Raw genomic sequence first — 22035 nt, 5'->3', positions numbered from 1 at the left:
CCCAACTTTGATCCAGACCAATGGGAACTGGGAATTGATTTCAATTTGTGCCTTTGAAAATCTTCCTTTCAGTCGCTACAGGCAGCAAGATGTGGAGCCAGGAGTCACTGCAGCAGGGCCTTCCCTCCAGCTGGAGCCCCAGCATGCCCATATGGGCTTGTAAATATATGCTGGAAAAGCTCTAAGTAGAATGTTTGAGCAGTTACAGTCTGTCTCATAAAGAACACTCCTCACTGGAGAAACAAAGGCTTCTAAAATGTGCATTTACACAATAGGCTGTAATGGCTTCACACACATGCACGAGCTGGCTCCCCTTACAAACTAGTACAATAAAAGAGGCCTGTACATACGTACTTAGGGCCAGATCCTGCAAGGTGCTGAGCACTATCAAATCATTGGGAGCAGAAGGTGGTCAGCACCTTGGGATGTGTTCAGGATTAGAGCCTCAGTCAGATTTCCAAAGCTTCCTAGGGCAGTGCTTCTCAAAGCCAGTCCGCTGCTTGTTCAGGGAAAGCCCCTGGCTGTCCGGGCCAGTTTGTTTACCTGCCGCGTCCGCAGGTTCGGTTGATTGCAGCTCCCACTGGCCGCTGTTTGCCGCTCCAGGCCAATGGAGGCTGCAGGAAATGGCACGGGCCGAGGGATGTGCTGGCCACTATTCCTGCAGCCCCCATCGGCCTGGAGCACCGAACTGCAGCCAATGGGAGCTGCGATCGGCCGAATCTGCGGACGCAGCAGGTAAACAAACCAACCCAGACCCTCAGATGCTTTCCCTGAACAAACGTTGGGCCAATTTTGAGAAGCACTGCCCTGGGGGATTTGGATGGACACCCAATGAGAATTGGGTATTGAAATCCCTTAGATGTCTTTGAAAATCTCACCTTTAGTGTTCAGATTAAAACCCCACTGAGTTGTGGTATGTCTGAGGTCTTCAGTACAGCACAATGCCTAGACACTAAGGAGCGTAATTAAGAGCGAGATTTATCTTTTGCTTTGATTTTTACGCCTTTCATAGTTTTAAGACATCTTATATATAATTTGATAACAGGGGACCAAATTCTTTGCTAGCATAACTATTAAAGTCAATGGGTCACACCAACAGAGAACGTAACTCTGGGCTTTTTTTGTGGTTTAGTACTGTCAAGGTTCCTCTCCCACTCTGAACTTTAGGAGACAGATGTAGGGACCTGCATGGACATTTCTAAGCTTAATTACTGGCTTAGATCTGGTAACACTGCCACCGTCCAAAAATTTCAATGTCTGGAACACTTCCTAACCCCCCCAAAACCTTCTTCTCCCTGGGCAGCCTTGAGAGGCTGTCTCACCAAGTTCCTGGTGAACACCGATCCAACCCCTTGGATCTTAACACAAGGAGAATTTGACCATCCCCCCCTCCTTTCCCCCACCAGTTCCTGGTGAGTCCAGATCCAGTCCCCTTGGATCTTAAAACAAGGAAAAATCAATCAGGTTCTTAAAAAAGAAAGCTTTTAATTAAAGAAAGAAAGGTAAAAATCATCTCTGTAAAATCAGGATGGAAAATACTTTACAGGGTAATCAGATTCATATAGCCCAGAGGAACCCCCTCTAGCCTTAGGTTCAAAGTTACAGCAAACACAGGTAAAATCCTCTCAGCAAAAAGGAACATTTACAAGTTGAGAAAACAAAAATAAGACTAACATGCCTTGCCTGGCTGTTACTTACAAGTTTGAAACATGAGAGACCGATTCAGAAAGATTTGGAGAGCCTGGATTGATGTCTGGTCCCTCTTAGTCGCAAGAGTGAACCACCCCCTAAACAAAGAGCACAAAGACTTCCCTCCACAAGATTTGAAAATATCTTGTCCCCCCACTGGTCCTCTGGTCAGGTGTCAGCCAGGTTTACTGAGCTTCTTAACCCTTTACAGGTAAAAGAGACATTAACCCTTAACTATCTGTTTATGACAAGTACTGTAATGCCATTGGTGAAAAACCTGAGCAACTGTTGCAAGAATTTGCAGTGAGAGCTCTACAAAGAGCTCGCAAACACTGTCAATGTTGTTCTGCAAACTACGATACTGGGGACCAATGTCAATGTTTTATATTTAAGTGTCCTACTGCTTATACTCTATATAAAAATAGTAAATTAATTTCTTGGATAGAAGAGGATTTTGAGAAGCTTTTAGCCAGAGAAATGATTGCATATCTACAAATCAAGTGCAACTATACAGGCAAAAGACATCAGCAAGATACAGAAATATAGTTATCGTTTAGATTCTGTACAATGAACCATCTATCCTATTTTTCTGCAGGTTATGTATAGCTCTTGGGATGGACTGAAATGGGCAGCTCTTAATAGGGACCAGGAAGTTATAGTTCCACAGGACACTGGATGGCTTAGAGCTTTTCTCCAGTTTGAATCTAGACCAGGCAACTGATCCATCTCCCACTGAATGTAAAGGCCCGCACTAACTCCAGTGGAAAACAGATTGGGCCCCAGCTCATTAGCAACTTAAAGTCATTATGATCTGCAGGTTGTTCATGGGTCTATGTAAAAAGTTGATCAAATTAGTCTAGTTTCCAGTGTTCAGATCTCAAAGCACAGTCACAATGGTCAGCAGTCAGCACTGCCAACAGAGGCACCAAGAGTTGAATAGACAAGATGACTAACCTACCTTCAGTCTCACTCTACAGATAATCCTTTCAGGTCGTTGTAAAGGCACATTATTGGGGCAGAAGCTTGCACTGTGGTTGCTGCTTACTTCATACATGTTTGTGGCTTATTTGTGGTTAAAGGATTTTGTCTTGAGGCCTTGGTGCTGTGTAGCCAACAACCTTCGTATTTCACTTCCATTGGTCTTTCAAACATATCTGGCTTAAACCACTAGCCTCTTCCTCCTGCTCAGGAGTCAGATTCCACTGTGCAAGAGTGGCAGCAAAGAATCATGAGATTAGTATGCACAAGCGTATAACATCAACTCCCAGGCACTGATTAAAACAATGTGAAATAAACTGATTGTGCTGGATTCAGATCAACACATTCTACTTTAGCATCAGATTAGGGTGAGAAGGAATATGGGCAGAATGATTTATAAAATACTAAGGGCGTGTCTAGATGGAGACAAAGCATGGGGCAAGCTGGAGCACGAGTCTACATCACCCAAGTCTGCTGCACACTAACTGGCCGTACAGACCTTGCTGCCATGCTCCAGGGGGAGCTTTGACATACTACTATAAATAAGCCTAAAGATAAAGATACTCCATTATGTTCCTGGCAGTGATGCTCCATCACTTGTTTTTACTGTGGTGGTGGAGCTTTCCGTTGCCTAACGGTGTAGTTACCACCTTTGTTTTCATGCATCACAGTATTTTTAAAATTAGAATGCAGTTAAAGAATTGTGTTTATTAATTCAAGCCATCAATAATATTGCCAATGTAATCAAAATTAGCTGGTCAGAAAATTATTGTTTTTCTTCTTGCAGAATATTTTGATAAAACAAAAACAAAAAAAAAACATTTTCACTGAAATTTTTCACCAAAAATCTTGAATTTATGGCAAAAAAATCAAAAACCAAAATATTTAGTCTGAAACATTTATTATTTGACAAAAGAAATAAAAATTTTCCACAGAAAGCAGATAAAATTTTTTTTTAATTGAACTGTAAAACAGCTTCAATGAACAATTTTCTACCACCCCTAATCAAAAGCATTCAATTTCATAGTAATTAGTGCTGGTTGAAAATACCAATTTTTCCATGATAAATTTTTTAAAAATTGGATTCCGCCCTCTCCCCCAAATCTCACACATCTTTTTGGTTTTGGATGCAAAAAAAATCAAACCAAATAACTATTTTCTAAAGTTATATTTTGGTTCAGAAAAATCAGTATTTATTTTTAAAAAGTTTTCAAAAACCAAAAGATATAGTTTTACTGAAAAAAAATTCAGTTTTCAGTTTCGGGAGGGGCGGGGGGGTTGTTTGTGTTTGGAGGGGAAAAAATCCAAATAAAAGTGTTTTGGTCAGAAATCCACTTTCAGTTGAAAAAAAGATGGTGAAAAATATTTGACAAGTTCTGGTAATAACACTTCACATTTCTAATAGTACCTTTCATGTCAGGATCTGAAAGCATTTCACAAACAATTCATTAAGTTACACAATACCCCTGTGAGGTTAAGAAGGAATGGCACCCATTTTACAGATGAGAACAGAACAAAGATGTTGATGGCCTCATTTTTAGAAATGCTGAGCACTTTCAACTTGCTCTGGCTTCAAGGAGTTATGTGACGTTGGCTGGCACTTTGCACAGGGATAAATTTCATTCCAAGCACATAATTTAAGCTGTTTTTCTGCTTCCTGTATGTTAGTAAGCATGTCAAGCACAAATCCATTTTTTAAGTCATTTCAGCCTGGTTCTTAACACCAGGGGGTAAAAAATTCAACATGATGGAGGGGATTTTTGAAACACATCTTATTAACAATGTGATACGCTTGGTTGCATTCCTGCACATCACACTGAACATTTATCCCCAGGGGACTTGCCCTGCTTGACCTCCTTAATTGTTGCTTTTCCTCATAATATTTTGGTGTTCATTTCAGGAACATCTGCACAGACCAGATTCACATTAAATGAGAAGTGTAGCATCTTCATCTAGGTCAGTAGGGGTAAGATTGTGAGACAAGCATTAGGGTCCATGGTCTTAGTTTGTTCCTGATCGCACCTGCTAGGTTCCTCCTCTTACATAGAGAGCACATACTGCTACTGAAGTGAAACATGTCTATCGGCAATTTCACTTGCTGTTCATCTTTCTTTGTCCTCATTCCTTGCATGCTTTCAACTTGTTTCACTTTGGCCTGAACCTTGTTATCCTTATGTTCTGTATAGTTTGCATTCAAGGTGAGAGATTGTTCATACAGCAAATTGCAGTTTTGGAGTACCTGTTTCACCTAGCTTCGTATGGTAACGTCTCTCAGTAAGATGAGTAGCTTTGTCTGTTTACTTTTTAGTGGCTATCTTGAGTGACCATTTAGCATTTATTCATATCTGCTAGATTCTTCATTCAATAAAACTTTCAGTTTAATATGTGTGACTTATTCAAGTACAGGAGAGACAGACTGACTTTTTTTTTTAAATCCTAAAGTCTTTCTGGTTTGTTCAGCTTATCAAAATTAGGGGACTTGTGTGGCAGTCTTTACTCAGGGAAAAACACCCATTTGAGATCAACAGATGTTTAGTTTAAGTAAGAACTAGGCACCCAAATCTGACATTAGGTTTTATTTAGAGGGTTTCATTTAAAGGACTAGCCTGGAACTAAAACCCAAATACAAACATGTGAACTTAAGTTTGGATTCCACATTCAGAACCAGTATTGGTCTGGATCAGAACTCTGGGTCCTACATCTGTGTTGGGTGAAATCAAAGCCTTGGGTTGTGAAATCCACCCCCAAAATTTTGAGGGAAGGGAACTTCCAAAATCTGGACCTGAATTTTGGGGTTCAGGCCAATCCCTGTATTTTTCCATGCATTGTCAGACTTCTAAGTCCAAATCCAGACCCCAAAAGAGTTCATAAGAGAAATTATACCTATAAAGACATCAAATTCTACAAGGATGGCAGAGCTGTAAACTATAAGGTTGTAACTCAAAAGAAGAAATAAAACTAATTAGATAACGGTAGAAATGGATAGGAGTAGGAAAATGGAGGATGTGTTAACTGTTGGTCTAAATGGTTTTTAAAAAGCTTAACTATGATTTAAAAAAGAGTCATTGGATCACCTGCTATGCCTTCATGCATTTCACACATAAGGGCATGAAACTCTGCAGTATCTGCTGATGGATTCACTGGTTCCTAAACTGTGGCCCAAGAAGCACTTGTTGGTGGGTCCACTGTGAGCTGGCAGATCATGTGGTGCTGGCTCTCTTCATTTCCAGCTGCTACATTACATTAAATACCATCCTAATAAATTGAAGCCACACAGCCTGAAAGCTAGTACAAAAACACAGCAGCCCATCTGCTCAGCACCACAGGTCTGTGAGAATATACCACCTCAGAACTCTCTTAGTCATTGAACAGCAGAGGGGAGACCTTGAACTGGTATTCAGATGTCAAGCCAAAGTCTTTCACAGGATAGAACCTAGCTAGGTAAGAAAACTCTTCTCACTTGCAACCAATCTTCCAATGGAACTAATGGCCAATAAGGGGAGGCTTGTAAATTCAGAAGGTAAAGCTCTTGCAGGAGCAGGACCTAGACTATGGAACTCACTTCAGCAGGAAATGAGAGCAACCATGAAACTAAATGCTTTCAGAAGAAATGCAGAACTCCTTGGATATTGCTTCCCTCAATATTTCCTTCTCACAAGCAAACAAGAACCCTGTTGACCAAACTAATGATTTCCACAACCTGAGAAAGAAGATTTCTATTTTTAAATACTTGGAAGGGACATAGGTACTATAGGGATGGGGACCGTACATATCAAATAGGAGTTCCACCAGCATCTTGAACAAAATTTGGCCTTTTTACAAAGAAATTCTCCTTGATTGACAAAATGTACCACAGCGCAGTCTCTCATGGTGGTAAATTCTTCCCAGTTACTTACCTGATTTTCAACCAACTTCCATGAAAATCTATGCACTATTTCATTTTTAGAAGCCTTTTAAAAGTACAGTACCAAGTGCAACTGGAACTGGGTTTCCAACATTAAGAATTCCAGTATAAGTAACTGTTAGGTTTATGATTTAAATGAACTGCTTCCCTGATCACAGAACATTCTCTGAATTCCCTCAAGCAAACAGTCTTGACTTTCTTTGCAAGATTGGCGGCTCATCTGATGGTCTCTCCATAGAACCTATACACACATTAGACTTGGTGGAAGCAGAGAGCTCGGTTAGGATGCTGGTTGCGTTTCTGATATGCTGTTCTACGCAGACTACATTCTTCTAATATATTAGTGTTCACAAAAGCCACAAGATCCATTTTCAAAGCAGAATACAGGAATGGCAACATATTATTCTTGAGAATATTTGTGTGTTCCTTCTGTACATCACTTTAAACAATTCACCCTCATGATAGTACCTACCTTTTGATGGGTGTCTCCTTGTTCTTGCTGTGGGTAGACTTGCAATAAAGGCCTTTGCCTGTATGTAGTGGCCATTTTACGAACAGAAATAATTCCAAGCATTTTGCTTCACATCACATTTTCTGATTGTTGTTATGCTATTAAATGCTACTTTAGCTGCTGGCCATTTGTTTGGTTTGTTTAAAATCCAGTTAGAGGGATTTATTTTACTCGCCAGCTTCAAGTGGTGTTCATAAACCTTGAATTTGAATTTACATATTAGTAATGGACAAGACTCAGGGGTTCTATTTATGTATCACGGTGATGAATACAGTATAAAACCTAGATTATTCAGACCTACTTAACCTTAACCTGGTAACAGAGGCTGGAATTCTTGAGAGATCACATATACGCTATTCCCACTAGTTTCTAGTTTTAGCCAAATTAGAAATAGCAGCTGTGGGCTTTCACTATTTCCACTTCAGTCCAAAAACTTGGTAGTACTGGAAAGAGTGCAAAAAGGAAACATTTATAATCTTCAAAAAAGTATTTGGGTCCAAGTTTTGAACAATGGTTCTGTTTTGTTACATTTATGTGAATCACTTCACCCATGCCTTGATATTACTCTATAACTTCCTTCTATTGTCAATTTAGGCCTTGATTCTGTAATCTGATCCATGCAGGCCGATCCCTCTGCCCACACAGAACCTCAGAAGTCAGTGGGGCTCCCAGGCAGATCAGAGCCTTAGTTTGTATTAGCAAAAGATACATTTAAAGAAACAATCTGACAAATGAAAGACAGGAAAAAATTCATATATGGCACTTGTTCTGGATTTGGTTAATCAAGAATACTTTATCCTGTATCTAGCCAGCACAGCAATTACATTGAATACACTGTCTGATCTTGCAGAGAAGAATTTAGCAAAAGTATATTAGGGATGATAGCTAGAGAAGGGGATATTTACCTGAACCAATCCACACCTAAGAAGGATGGGATTTAGTTGAGTATTTATAATGCAAAGTATCCCCAAATTAACTTTTCCAGGGCTGTTGCAAGAGTTACTTGACTACGACACAAGAAGATATCAGATCTGAAAGTTTAACGAATGAAACGGATGATCAGTAAACTGAAGGACGTGCAGATAGACACCTTTTTATGTTAAAAACCAGAGCTGACAAATGTGAAAAAATCTTGAGCGTAGGAGTAATGTATGTTCTGCTGCTGTAGCTCTGGTATAAGTTTTTCCAAGAAACTGCAAAAATTTTGTCTTGTTATTCAGTATTATCAACACATCATAGTGCAGTTTTCACAGCAAGGGTCAGATTTTTCAGGCGTGCTCTGCACCTACAATTATAGCCAGATTTTTCAAGAGTGCTCAACATCCAGACCTGAGAACAATGGGATCTGCTGGATATTGGGCATTTTTGGAGTGGCCAGATTTTCATTTAGGTGGAATGGAAGCTGTTGTATGCTGAGTTCTTTTAGAAATCTGTCCTGCAAGATCATTCTCTAAAGTATTTTAATATGAAGTAGTTTCAAAGTTCCTCTGGAATGAGAACACAATTTATTACGTTTTTCAAAAAGATTATACTGTATTTCCATTTGAAAGTAACATTACAGGCTTTGGATTTTTACGTTCTTATATTTGTCTAAAACATCTAAATAAGATAATCAGGAAAAACACAACTGTTTCCACTTATTTATTAATGTAATTTTTATAAAAATCCACACTGAGTATAACACACCACATTTTCTGCTTCAAATTATTGTAAACAAAGATATTTTCACATATCCATTTGGGCTAAAAATAGTGATATTGGCCAGCATTTCACAGTAGTACAATATAGTTACCTGGGGAGAAAAAAAGTGTCTCATACCCAAGTTTAGTACTATGAAGTATTCGAACACTTGTTCACAATCTTAATACACCTCTTAGGGACTTAAGAGTTACCTGAAAGTTTTACATGTGCAGGAAGTACTGCAGTTACTGGTGTCTCATTTTTAGCTCCCTGTTAACCAGGAAACTAGTAGTTACTTTTAATGGCATCCAAATACCCCTTTATAACCTAAAATCATATGGGTACTTAATATTCTGGTATGAGATGATTCAATGCTCCTACCACTTATTACTGGAAAACAAACTGAGCCCCAAGGTTATAAGGCAAGAATCTGACATTTTGTCCTTTAGGCACTAGACTCATAAGACTTTTGCCCAATGATGAGATGGATTTCATGTATTTGTTTCCATGTTGAAGTAGGTTGTTGTTTTAGTTAAAAAGACCTGAAAGACATGGCCAGTTACCTGGACACTGCCTAAAATCTAAGGTTTACTATAAAGTTGGGTTCTTATCTGAGAAGAGACTTGAAGTAGCATCATGGAATTCTATCTGCATCTTTATTTCCCTATCAGAGGTTCTCAGTGCATAGGTGAAGAGGTTTTTTCTAGCTGCCAACCCTGCAAATACATCAAATAGATTCAGCATTCTCTCTCAGCTATGTTGGATGGGACTAACAGGAAGAAAAAGCAGTGAAAAAATTTTGGCTACAAGAATGAGTATATATGACTATGAATATACAGAAAAGCTTTGTTGAATTAGGTGCCATATTTGCATATATGTGAACTCAAGATTATCTCAAATTCAGAAGTGTACCTTGCAACTGGAATTTCATTTTCAGATTTTAGATCTGACCCTGAACTACTTGGATAACTGTTTACCCACAATCATTTTTCAGAGTTAACTGCAGTCTGAGGAGAAATGTACATTTTCTCTCCCCCTTGCCATTTTCACATGGAAGTAACTGGTTTAATTTAGTTACAGAAATGCTTCAAAAGTGCTCACTGTCAGACAAAAGTTAGGCTTGTATAGACTGGTGTTGACAGAAGAAACACAGAAAAAAATAGTTTTGAAGACAAAAATGAATGACAGGCCAAATGAAAGATGTTGCATTTTGTGAGTGGCATCTCTGAAACACTAATTACATCTTCTAAAATTGAGAGACTTTCGCTAAGGCAATAGCTGCTGCAAATGAGTTACCAAACTGGTGTGCAACGTACACAAGGAACAGAAGAGGCATTTCAGCAAAAGCTGATGGACAATTACAGTGCATCTTACATTAGAAGTACTCTTACTCATTACGACCAGCAGGTAACTGCTCCACCAATGCTAGTACCAGCATAAGTGGTGGAATAGGGCACAAGTATTTTTATTACCACATCATATGACCCTACTCTAAACAGGGTTAAATGACAGAGGTATGAACACAGTTTTTGCACCAGTGCTATTGCCATTGGCGCAGCTTAACCGGTAGTAACAAAATGATGGGAGATTTTAATAAAAACACTAGTGCAGAAAAGATGAGCGTGCAGGAAGTAAAAAACACATTTATCCTCCAATCAGGGAGAAGGTTAAGGTGATAAACATTTTGGGTCGGAAAAATGGATATTACTTGCAACATGTAATTCTGAGTTCCTTTCACAATGACAGTTTACCTTAGAAAGCAGGAGAAGATGATGTTAGATATTTGGGATAAGATGCCATGCTAGAACACATCCAGTCACAGCAAAATGAAAATGGAAGAAACACTAAAAACCATATGCTTCAATACAAATGCACATTAGCAATTTAATAACAGAAATATTACGTTACTATCTGATTTACTGCGTACAGAACAGCAAACATATAAATCAAAAGTTTTCAGCTGACAGTATCAAAGTGGGTTAGCTAGATAAATGTTAATATTTGCTAACTATAATATCTTTTTTTAAAAAATGAAGGAGAATTTACTCTTATTCTGGAAGGTAGAAAATGAAAAACATTCTCCAGTTTGTGACTAAGCAGAATCAAGATCAGTGCAACATGAATTATAGTCGTAATTCAGATATTTTTGTAGGAAACAAAGGCCTTGGTTTTGGCACATTTCACAGTTTTGCAGTGCAAACTATTTACAGTGGTAATTTTTTATTCACATAATGTGAATGTTTGGTAAAATTTTACCACTCTAACTCCATTGCTCATTTGAACAAGACTACGGGAGCTTTTCATACCTTGGAATATGCTGCTGTGTATAAGTATCCATTTTATTCAGCTGAAAAACAAGAATCACAAACAGAAAATATATGCTAAAATAAATGATAAAGAAAAAGTAAAAACAATCAAATCTGATTGCCTCCTTTTGTTACTAACTTCAAGGTAACCTACATTTAAAAGTTAATTTTTTATAAATATAAAACAAAATCACAATAAATCTCTCATTTAATAAAATCATCAGCGCTATAAAAATCTCTTTTTAGTACCATTGAAGTTAGAAACGTCTACCATGACACACACATTCCCAGCATTTGAATTACAATTTATTAAACATACTTTAAAGCTAATGACATTACAACAGTACACAAAGCTGATCACTGCTGCCGGTCTGTCACATGTATTTCCTTTTCCCCATCACTTGAAATAGAAATGTTTTAAAGTGTTATGGCCACATGTAACAAGATAATTTTTTTGGCCGCTTATTCTGTTTTCTTTGCCTGTCCTTTCTTAATACTTTCACTAGCCTCTCCAGCAGAACGGTCACAGACTGAAGAGGTCCCGTTGGAAGATACTGTGGCCTCACCCTTTACTTCAGATGGAGTTTGTTCCCAACCAAAGAGCATACAGCCCAGCACAGACTCGAAAGGAGCAAATGGAGAAACTGCAGATTGTGTCAACATCATGGTTACCTATAAAGAAAGTGGTCAAATGTAAGTTAGAAAGCCTTAGCTCTCCAAATAAAAAAAAAAAAAGACTATTTAAGAAGAAGAATCAGCACATATGGGCTCGTGTGCACATAAAAGTACGCACTGAAATACCTAAAACAGTTTTAACTCACACTTTTGTTATTTCAGCATAAGTCTGCGTGTGGCCACTCCTCTAACAGAAGCTCCTATTTCAATTTTACATTAAACTCATCTGCTAAATCACACAGACCTGCACTGAAACAACAAAAGATACAAATGAAACTTATAGTTATTTTGGTGCAAGTTTATATAGACCATCTGTAAGCTTTCAGCACTCTGAATTCCATATATTCCTAATTTGAAGACAGTGTTGTATTTTACATGTTATAAATATAGGCATTTCTAGCCTCTGGTGCAAATCTTTGTCCAAAATTACTTCTCTTTTTAGCTGAAATGCAGTTAACAATCCTAAAGTGTAACACTGTTGCAAAAAAAGGAACATCATTCTGGGGTGTATTAGCAGGAGTGCTGTAAGCAAGACAGGAGAAGTAATTCTTCTGCTCTACTCTGATTAGGCCTCAACTGGAGTATTGTGTCCAGTTCTGGGCACCTTATTTCAGGAAAGATGTGGACAAATTGGAGAAAGTCCAGAGAACACACCACAAGTTATTACAGATCTAGAAAACATGAGCTACAAGGAAGATTGAAAAAACTGGGTTTGTTTAGTCTAGAGAAGAGAAGACAGAGGGGGGACATAACAGTTTTCAAGTACTTCAAATGTTGTTACAAGGAGGAGGGAGATAAAGGTTAAGGAGGACAATTTGAGGATAGGACAAGAAGCAATGGGTTTAAATTGCATTAAGGGCAGTTTAGGTTGGAGCCCCCTCCTGCACCCTAACCCCCTGTCCTGAGCCCTCTGCTGCACCCCGCACTCCTCCTGCACCCCAATCCCCTGCCCTGAACCCTCTGCTGCACCCTGCACCCCAACCTCCTGTACTGAGCCCCTTGCCACACCCTGCACCTCTCCTACACCCCAAACCCCTGCCACACTCCTTCTATACCCCAACCCCCTGCCCTGAGCCCCCTCCTGCACTCTGCACCCCTCCCATGCCCCAACCCCTTGCCCTGAGCCCCTTCCTGTACATCACACCCCCTCCCACACCCCAACCCCCTGCCCCAGTCCTACATTCATGGCCCTGCATTCAATTTCTACACCCAGATGTGGCCCTCGGGCCAAAAATTTGTGCACTCCTAATCTAGATAATACTTAGTTCTGTCATGAGTGCAGGGGACCGGACTAAATGATCGCTCGAGGTCCCTTCCAGTCCTATGATTTTATTGCAACTTAGACTGAAATACAATAAATAAACCTAAGTGTACACACAGAAAATAAAAATAAGCTTAAGGAAGATGAAACAGAAGCTCTGTAGATTTATCAAATTTATCTTGACCACTGAAATAAAGTATCTTTAAAAAAGTGACATGTATAAAACAAAGCAATAAAGTTACTGTAAAATACTCTAGAGCCTTGTCTAGACTTGAATTCTTAGTCATGTTTTGTGCTAACTGGCAACTAACTAATGTCTTAACTATTATGATTTTTAAATGCTAATGCAGATTCTTCATAAATATTTGTTCCAGCACGAATATTAGTTCCTGGTTGTAGTTTTCATCTTAAGGTTCAGCCATTCCTCCCCTTCCTGCTCCCAACACTGTCACTGTGCCAGAGGCTATGGGGAATGAGGCTATGCTGGTTCTATACCACTGAAGACTCCAGGCACTAGGGTAAATCCCCAGAGGGGGCCTGCGGCTGAATTCCACTCCCTTTGCACTACTTGAGCGAATCGGAAGGAAAGAATGAATCTGCCCCAGAGTGTTGTTTGTGGCCTCTTGACCTTCAATTACCCCCAAGCTTTTAAGGTTGATCATCACTGATTTCGGTAGATGTATCCTAAAAAAAACACCTCATGTTAAAATAAACTTATTGGGAGAACTTCCTCCAGGACTAGGGGAAAAGGACCTGCTTAACAGACCCAATATGGTATTTATAACCCAACGCTAAAGACTAGAGTAATACCCTGATTCTGAGAGAGGTTTCAGAAGTGTCTGGAAAGCAAGATACTACTTCATAAGTCTGTGGCAGACTTGCATGAACGGTGTCAGTTTAGCAGTACATTACAGTTACTAGCTGACTTCAAGCTCCTAACAAGTCACCAAGGCAGAACTGGTACCACAAAGTTGTGTGTCACTGTACTATGGGCTTCACAATACAGGGAGTCTGAGGCTGCAGACCCCCTCCCCCACACCTAACTATCTCCTAACACCACACCTGTGGTATCCCAAGTGTCTCTGATGTTTAGATGTTTTAAGAAAAGAGAAGTCTGGAGTATTAAAGATAAGGATTCCTTGCATTACTGTAGCACCCAGGAGACCCAATATCTCAGTCAGATTTTAGAAGCAATGTTTCTAGGGATGCCCTGGGGGAGGCAGGCAGTTCTTTTTAAAGCCTCCTCCATAGTTCACCCATTTTTTAACATCTTCTCAAGAACAGAGGGGCCACCTTCAAGATTGTTACAGCTCAGTTGATACTGAGATTCCAGCTTTGCCTTTTTTAGAGTTAACACAGTCCTGAATATAGCCCAACTTTCCAGAAGAAGATAAATGCAGAATGGGATAGATTAGAGTTCAACCATAAGAAGATTAAAGGGAAGAACAATAATGTGCATATATCTCGCATGTTGTACACATGCATGTGTGTGGATATACATATCCACACTTTTTATAAACAAAAGTGATCGTAAACACTTTTCACATTATTTTTCTCTTCTCCTTCACCATTATTTTCTATGTAGTTGAAAGACGTGTTCAAAACCACAAACTGTTTAAAAAAAACAGCATGAAGACAAACAGAGCATGCTCTATTAACTTGTAAATATATCTGGTGACTAGAAACACTTGGCCTTTGGCTGCAGTTCATTTTTGCTCCACATGTATTAACAGGTTGGCAAGGCAACCTGTTGTGTCTTAATTGTATCTCTCTCTCAAATAATTTAGTAACTTGAAATATCAACTCCCTGTGCCAAATTTCTGAAGTATTTTTTTAATACAACTAGCAAAGGTCATGATGCAGTTTCCTATCGGTCTGCTTCACATATGGAAGAGTTACTTAAGGTCATGGGGGGGTCACATCTTCCACAAATATTAGGGTAGCTCCACTGACTTCAATTGAGCTATGCCATTTTCACCAATTGAGTTTGACCAGATCTTTCCAGAAAGAGAAAACTGAAATTAGTATTCTGGTAGGGAATATAAAGAGAAATATTTAACATGTATCTTGCTTTAGAAAGTAAAGTGAGAAATACTGCTGTATTGTTTAAATAATTATACATTTCCAAATTCTTACCTTTGTGACCACTAGAAAGGTGGTATAAAAGAACATAAGGTTATGTCTTGCTATCGGTAGGTTCTGGGCATGTTGCAATGTGAAGAGTACTGCACCTACCAGAGTCACTTTTACGGAGCTGGAAACCAAACAAAGTAAAGACAAGTGTGTGAATTTTCTCTCCTCCCCTCTTATGCTGATAGAAATTATTATCTGGAAAGTAATAGCATACAACAAATAGCTATAATATTTGCTTGGCTGAAAGTAAATGATAAAAAGCTTGTGATAACAATATAGCAACATGTTTCATAGGCTAATTACATGCTTTGTTAAAAAAATACTTCCACCAGTTTTTAGTTTGCAAGCTTTCCATTTCTTAGATCTTTGTTCTTGAATTTAAAGAACTCCACCCAATTTGCCTTCTCCATACCATTATTTAATTTATATATCTGATATATCCCTTTATTAGTCACCTCTAAACTAAACTGTGCCAATATTTGCACTCAGTCTTCTTATGGAAGTTTTTGCCACGCCTCTAATCATTTTGTGGTACTGTCTTCCCTCTGAGCATTTTCAGCTTAATTTTACTATAGTTACCATTTCTTAGTGGTTCAACTTAACTTATTACTTCAGTCAACTTTTAGGTGTTACTTGGGACTGAGTTAAGAATAAGCTCTCCTCATTGTGTGCTCTAGAACAAGCTGTTCTAAGAACCAAGCATTTAAGGTGTCAAGAAACTGCTTGTCTAAATCTTATACCACTGCGACATTTGACCACTTTATAGGAGACTGGAATTATCCATGATTACTGTTTATTAGACTTAGTTCCCTCTGTTCACCCTCAACTTTGTGCACTCAGTATCTTTCCCCTGATCAGGAAGCTAATAGTATAACCCTACTTGTATACTTATATTCTTATTATTTGGGATTTGTCAAGGTTCATTTCTTATCACACCTTTAATTAGATTCATGCATTTAGCTTTACAACCAAAAGGAGAACATTTGAAAAAAATTGTCAAGCAAATTTTTAACTAAAATAATTTCAGGATGTGAGGACAATGATCTGTGTCCAACACCTCTATGTTCTGGCATATTGCAATCTCAGCTTTTATCCTTCATAAGACGATGCAATACAACATTTTTTAACATTTAAAACTCATTCTTTCTTCAGCTAGCACATTTTTTATAGAAGAACGTGACTGCAGTGTTTTAAACTAGCACAAATAACTTGTTTCACTAAGTTTGAAGTATTTAGGTGCAGCTGATACCATAAGCCTCACAATCCTTCCTTTTAGAAATAGTGCTGCTCATAATTTTTGTATTTCTCTTCTGTAATTCTTTATTACCCAGGACAGTTACATGAAAACAGCATCTCTAAATGTTTATCACATCAGAAGTCATAACCCTGTTTTTGAAATAATCATTTCCACAGAAACCAGCTGGGAAGTCACATGGGAGGGCAAAGTGGGCATTTTAAATCCCCTATGAGCTTGTCTGCCTTTACAACAGTAGTTTGTGGCCTGCCAGGCAGTTCCAATTCTCTCTTTTGCAGAAGCTAAACTGGGTGCTATGTAACACTCCCAATTTAGCTTTTGCGAGACAAAGAACTGAAAGCTGAAACTCAAGTAGCATCTTCTATCTTGCAATGCACCAGAGGCATGTGTTGATGTGTTTTAATGCTATATATTTAACAGATGGGTTGAAAGTGTATTCAGAAGAGTGCAACTGGTTTTTTTATTTGTTTGTTTTTTTTTTAAATAAAGTATTTAGCATTGGTGGAATATATCTACTAGACTAACAGACCTAAAGTCATCTAACTACCTTTAGAATATGTACCAGCACTCACATAACCCTGCCACAATCTGCTTCATTTCTAACTTGGATGAACCACAGGTCTGGAAGAGAAGGCTAATTTTTCTTGCCCATTCAAATGATTGTCTTCTCATGTTTACCAGTTAGTTCCAATTCTGTGGCGATTTTGTAGTGGAGATAATTATTCATGAGGAAATCATTTGAGACTAACAACTCATTGCACATAGGTCAGGCCAGTCAACACATAGTAAAGATTTGGTCCCACTTACTTTGAATTTATAAGCAGTCTACTAGCATCTGTTTTTAAATGCTGCACCAAGAAAATTACTCATGTAGGTCTTTGAATACGAGAGCCAAAGAGAACAAAGTTATTACAATTATTCCAGTTGTACTATGGTTTACACAAACTTACTAGGACATCTTCAGAAGTTCATTGCTTTCAGGTTTCCAAACACCTCTCACCAACTGCTCAAAGTTAGAGATTAAGCCACCACCAGCGCCTGAAAATCCAATAAATTATAACGTCTCAGTGGTATGATCTCTTAGTGACTAAGGCCATGTCTACACTGGCAATTGAACAACAAAACTTTTGTCTTTCAGAGGCGTTAAACACCCACCTCTCCCCCGAAAGACAAAAGATTTTGCTGCGACAAGTGCCAGTGTGAACAGTGCGTTGTTGGCAGGAGAGCCAACAAACAGCAACTACACTGCCTGACTTTTAGCGGCACAACTGTAGCAACACAGCCATGTCACTAAAAGCTGTGTAGTGCAGACAAGGTGGATAAAAAACGATTTAAAAACATATTAAAAAATCTGATTTTTTTGATAAAATGGTTTGAGGAAAAACCTATCTAAAAGATAGTTTTAATTAAGATACATTATAGCTCAAAGATATCTCATCATGGAATAGGGATTATAAATTCTAATTCTATAGAATGAGACAGTGTATTCATGTAATGTTTAAGAAAAGTTTTGTAAATGAGTTCCAATAGTTCATGGATTAGGGACCCAATTTTATGGAGTTCCCAGGGCTTCTGTATAGAAAGATTAACCTGAATATTCTATCTACCCAATGGGACTCACTGCTCAGTCTAGAAGATACGATCAGAGATGCTTAGTTTTGCAGTTTTCAAACTGTGGACTTGTGTCTCCAGAGATAACATGCTTGTTAATAGCAAAAATATTTTTAAATAAATAAAGGTGAGAAATAACAGACCTCAACCCTATTGTCCCTCTGCAAATTTGTGTACACAGTGTCAATCCCTTGCCTCTCTCTAAAAGTGAAAAGTTTCAAAAAGTTCAATGACTAGAAGATTGTTGGGGGCAGAACAGATTTGGACAAGGAGAAGAAGTCTGGAGATCAACGTGAGAAGGGAGGGACAGGCAGTAGAAACAAAAGTGAAACTGTTTGAGCAGCATCCAGTAACTCCTCACTTAACGTTGTAGTTATGTTCCAGAAAAATGCAACTAAGTAAAACGATGTTAAGCAAATCCAATTTCCTCATAAGAATGAATGTAAATACGGGGTTAGGTTCCAGGGAAATTTTTTTTTGCCATCAGTACAGTACTCTAGTTGGGAGGTGCCTCCACCTTACCCCACAGATGCCCAGCCCACTGGCACTGCAGACAATGAGACAGACAAGGAAGCTGAAGTAGCTGTAGGCTAGGAGAAACACGTTGCGCAGCAGTAGCAGCAGCTTCCCCTACTTTGCAAGCACGGGGAGGGGGGGCCCAACCCTCAGCCTGCCCATGCCACCCCTTCCCCCAAGCCTCCACCCTTATCCCACCTCTTCTTCTTCCCATCTCCCTTTACTTTGCACGCCGCATCCTCATGCCTCCCCACTCCCTCCCCTGCCTGCGGCAATCAGCTGGTTTGCTGTGTTCAGGAGGCAGGGGAGGCAGCTGGAGCCTGTGCGCCAAGTCCTCGCTCCTCCCCCTTCCCTCCTAAACACTGCTGCCCAAGATGAGAAGAAATTATTTAGAAGAGAGTCTCAAGCTAACATATGGTTGCAGTGCTCATTTGATGCATCTCCTAGCCAAAGACTTCAGTGTTCCAGTAATAAAGGCTAAGGCTGTTGAAATTGCAAAATACTTCCGTAACAACCACTTTGCAGCAGCTGCTCTGAAAAAAGTGGGAGGAACCAAGCTAACGCTCCCACAAGACGTGGCACGGAACTCAGTAGTGGACTGTTTGGGGCACTATATCAAGAACTGGCCTAAGCTGCATGGAAACCCTTAATTAAAAAAAATATAGTAAGGTGACCCAAAAAGTGCCATTATGGCTAAACAGAGTAAAAGAGATTAGAAGCAAAAAGACATCCTTTAAAAATCGGAAGTCAAATCCTACTGAGGAAAATAGAAATGAGCATAAAGTCTGGCAAATCAAGTGTGGAAGTATAATTAGGCAGGCCAAAAAAGATTTTGAAGAGCTACTAGCAAAAGATCAAATATTTTTTGCTGTTAGTTTTTGTAAGAACATGAGAAGCAAGAAGTCTGCCAAACAATCAATCGGTGAAGCCACTGGATGATCGAGGAGCTAAAAGGAAGACAAGACCAATACAGAGAAGATACATTAATTCTTTGCATCAGTCTTCACGAGGATGTGTGGGAGATTCCCACACTCGATCTCTTCTTTGTAGGTGATCGATCTGAGGAACTGTCCCAGATTGAGGTATCTACAGAAGTGGTTTTGGACCAAACTGAAAAATTAAACACTAATAAGTCACCAGGACCAGACGGTATTTACTCAAAAGTTCTAAGGAACTCAAATATGAAATTGCAGAGCTACTAACTGTGGTACATAATCTATCACTTAAAACAGCTTCTGTACCAGATGGCTGGAGGATAGCTAATGTGATGCCAATTTTTAAAAAGGCTCCAGAGGTAATCCTGGCAATTACAGGCCAGTAAGCCTAACTTCAGTACCAGGCAAATTTGTTGAAACTATAGTAAAGAACAGAATTACCAGACACATAGATGAACACCATTTGTTAGGGAAGGGTCAATATGGCTTTATTAAAGGGAAATCATGCCTCATTACTCTATTGGAATTTTTGAAGGGGTCATTGGACTTTCAGAAAGTCTTTGACAAGGCCCCTCACCAAAGGCTCTTAAGCAAAGTAAGCAGTCATGGGATAAAAGGGAAGGTCCTGTCATGTATCAGTAACTGGTTAAAAGACAGGGAACAAAGGAAAGGAATAAATGGTTAGTTTTCAGAATGGAGAGAGGGAATTAGTGGGATCCCCCAAGGGTCTGTACTGGGCCCAGTGCTATTCATCGTATTCACAAGTTATCTGGAAAAAAGAGGTAAACGGGGTGGAAAAATTTTCAGACAATAACTATTTTGAGTAATTTTGTAAGTCCAAAACAGACTGCAAACAGTTAAAAAAGGTTATCACAAAACTGGGTGACTCGGCAACAAAATGGCAGATGAAATTCAATGTTGATAAATGCAAAGTAATGCATGTTGGAAAACAATCCCAACTACACATATAAAATGATAGGGTCTAAATTAGCTGTTAGCACTAAGGAAGAGATCCTGGAGTCTTTGTAGATTGAGCAGATGTTTTCAAAGAAATATGTGCAGCGGCACTCAAAAAAGCTAACGGAAAGTTAGAAACCATTAGGAAAGGGATAGATAAGACGACAGAAAAATATCATAATGACACTATATAAATCCATGGTATGCTAAACCTTGAATATTGTGTGCAGTTCTGGTCACCCCACCTTAAAAAAAGATATATCAGAATTGGAATAGGTACAGAGAAGGGCAACAAAAATTATTAAGGGTATGGAATAACTTCCATATGAGGAGAGATTAATAAGACTGGGACTTTTCAGCATGGAAAAGAGATGACTAAGGAAGGGATATGATAGAGGTCTATAAAATCATGACTGATGTAGAGAAAGTGAATAAGGAAGTGTTATTTACCCCTTCACATAACGCAAGAACCAGAGGTCACCCAATGAAATTAATAGGCAGCAGGTTTAAAAACAAACAAAAGGAAGTTCTAATTCACACAACGCACAGTCAAGCTTTGGAACTTGTTGCCAGGGGATATTCTGAAGGCCAAAACTGTAACTGGGTTCAAAAAAGAATTAGGCACGTTCATGGAGGATAGGTCCATCTATGGATATTAGCCAAAATGGTCAGGGATGAAACCTCATGCTCTGAGTGTTTTAAGCCTCTAGCTGCCAGACGCTGGGAGTGGACAATAGGGGATGGAGCAGTCACTAAGTTGCCTTGTTCTGTTCATTGCCTCTGAAGCATCTGGCATTGGCCACTGTCAGAAGACAGGATACTGGGCTAGAAAGACCACTGGTCTGACCCATTATGGCCATTCTTATGGGAATCTATTTTCTTCCAGGATCATAGATGGCAATTTATATATAGGCATACAAATATGGAGGGGGGGAGAGCAAGCATGCATGTACACATCCCAGCACAAGATTTCCATAATAGGGAGAATAACCAAAGATTACTAGAAGTATGTGTGTGCATGCATGTAGAGGAAATAAGGCATAAGAAGAATGTGGCACTATCCATTCAGTAAACACTGTAACAAATCCAACAAGTTAGAATTACTTTTGTTAAGATGTCTGTGGGCTCCCAAGCAGAGTGGAAATAAACTACAATGCAGAACTAAAAGAATAAAGCCAGAGTTGAGCCAGTGGTCTCTCTACTGGAGTGGGATATAAAGTACAAGAGTAAAGCAAACACTGCTGCTCTGAAGTGTACAATACATTTCTAGATATACTATGTGGTAGTTATTTAATTCAGGAGACACTCTATTAGATGAGATAAAATGCCTCTAGTGTGTTCAATCTGATTAAAGTATGGGGACAGACAAAAAAATTTGAAAAGTAACAGTCCTGATATATAGAAGTGCAACTTCTGTAAGAACAGTTTCATTGAAAAGTTTATGATTATAATGATCAAGTTATATATAGCCTTGTTGATTTCTTTTGCCATTAACCATCAAATTCTAAAGATCCTTAAATGAGGACAGGCATCCTTCCTCCTAAGGGCCCTCCATAGTTCCCGCCAAAGCCAGTCAATGCCATTCCTTATCTGACCAGAGAAATTGCTGCACAGACACACGAGT

General features: G+C 39.0%; 1 protein-coding gene across 3 annotated transcripts in view; it reads right to left on the bottom strand.

Moving 5' to 3' along the window:
* Positions 1-8708: 8708 nt before the first annotated feature.
* TMEM38B (transmembrane protein 38B) overlaps positions 8709-22035 on the bottom strand; it is a 90097-nt gene continuing 76770 nt past the window's right edge. The window contains exons 4-8 of one of the 3 annotated variants that reach the window (XM_032765847.2): positions 17343-17430; positions 15141-15258; positions 11635-11740; positions 11069-11109; positions 8709-10513 (exon numbers count right to left, since the gene is read on the bottom strand). In XM_032765847.2, coding sequence (XP_032621738.1) covers positions 11102-11109; positions 11635-11740; positions 15141-15258; positions 17343-17430 — 320 coding nt within the window. In that variant the 3' untranslated portion in view covers positions 8709-10513; positions 11069-11101. Of the gene's footprint in view, positions 11110-11135; positions 11741-15140; positions 15259-17342; positions 17431-22035 lie in introns of those variants that run through there. The other 2 variants (XM_032765846.2, XM_032765845.2) reach the window with 2 other exon arrangements.

This window comes from Chelonoidis abingdonii, chromosome 6, assembly GCF_003597395.2.
Source record: "Chelonoidis abingdonii isolate Lonesome George chromosome 6, CheloAbing_2.0, whole genome shotgun sequence".
NCBI classification, from domain to species: domain Eukaryota; kingdom Metazoa; phylum Chordata; order Testudines; family Testudinidae; genus Chelonoidis; species Chelonoidis abingdonii.
The sequence above is the reverse complement of the archived record's forward strand: the minus strand, read 5'-3'. Positions and strand labels throughout refer to the sequence as shown.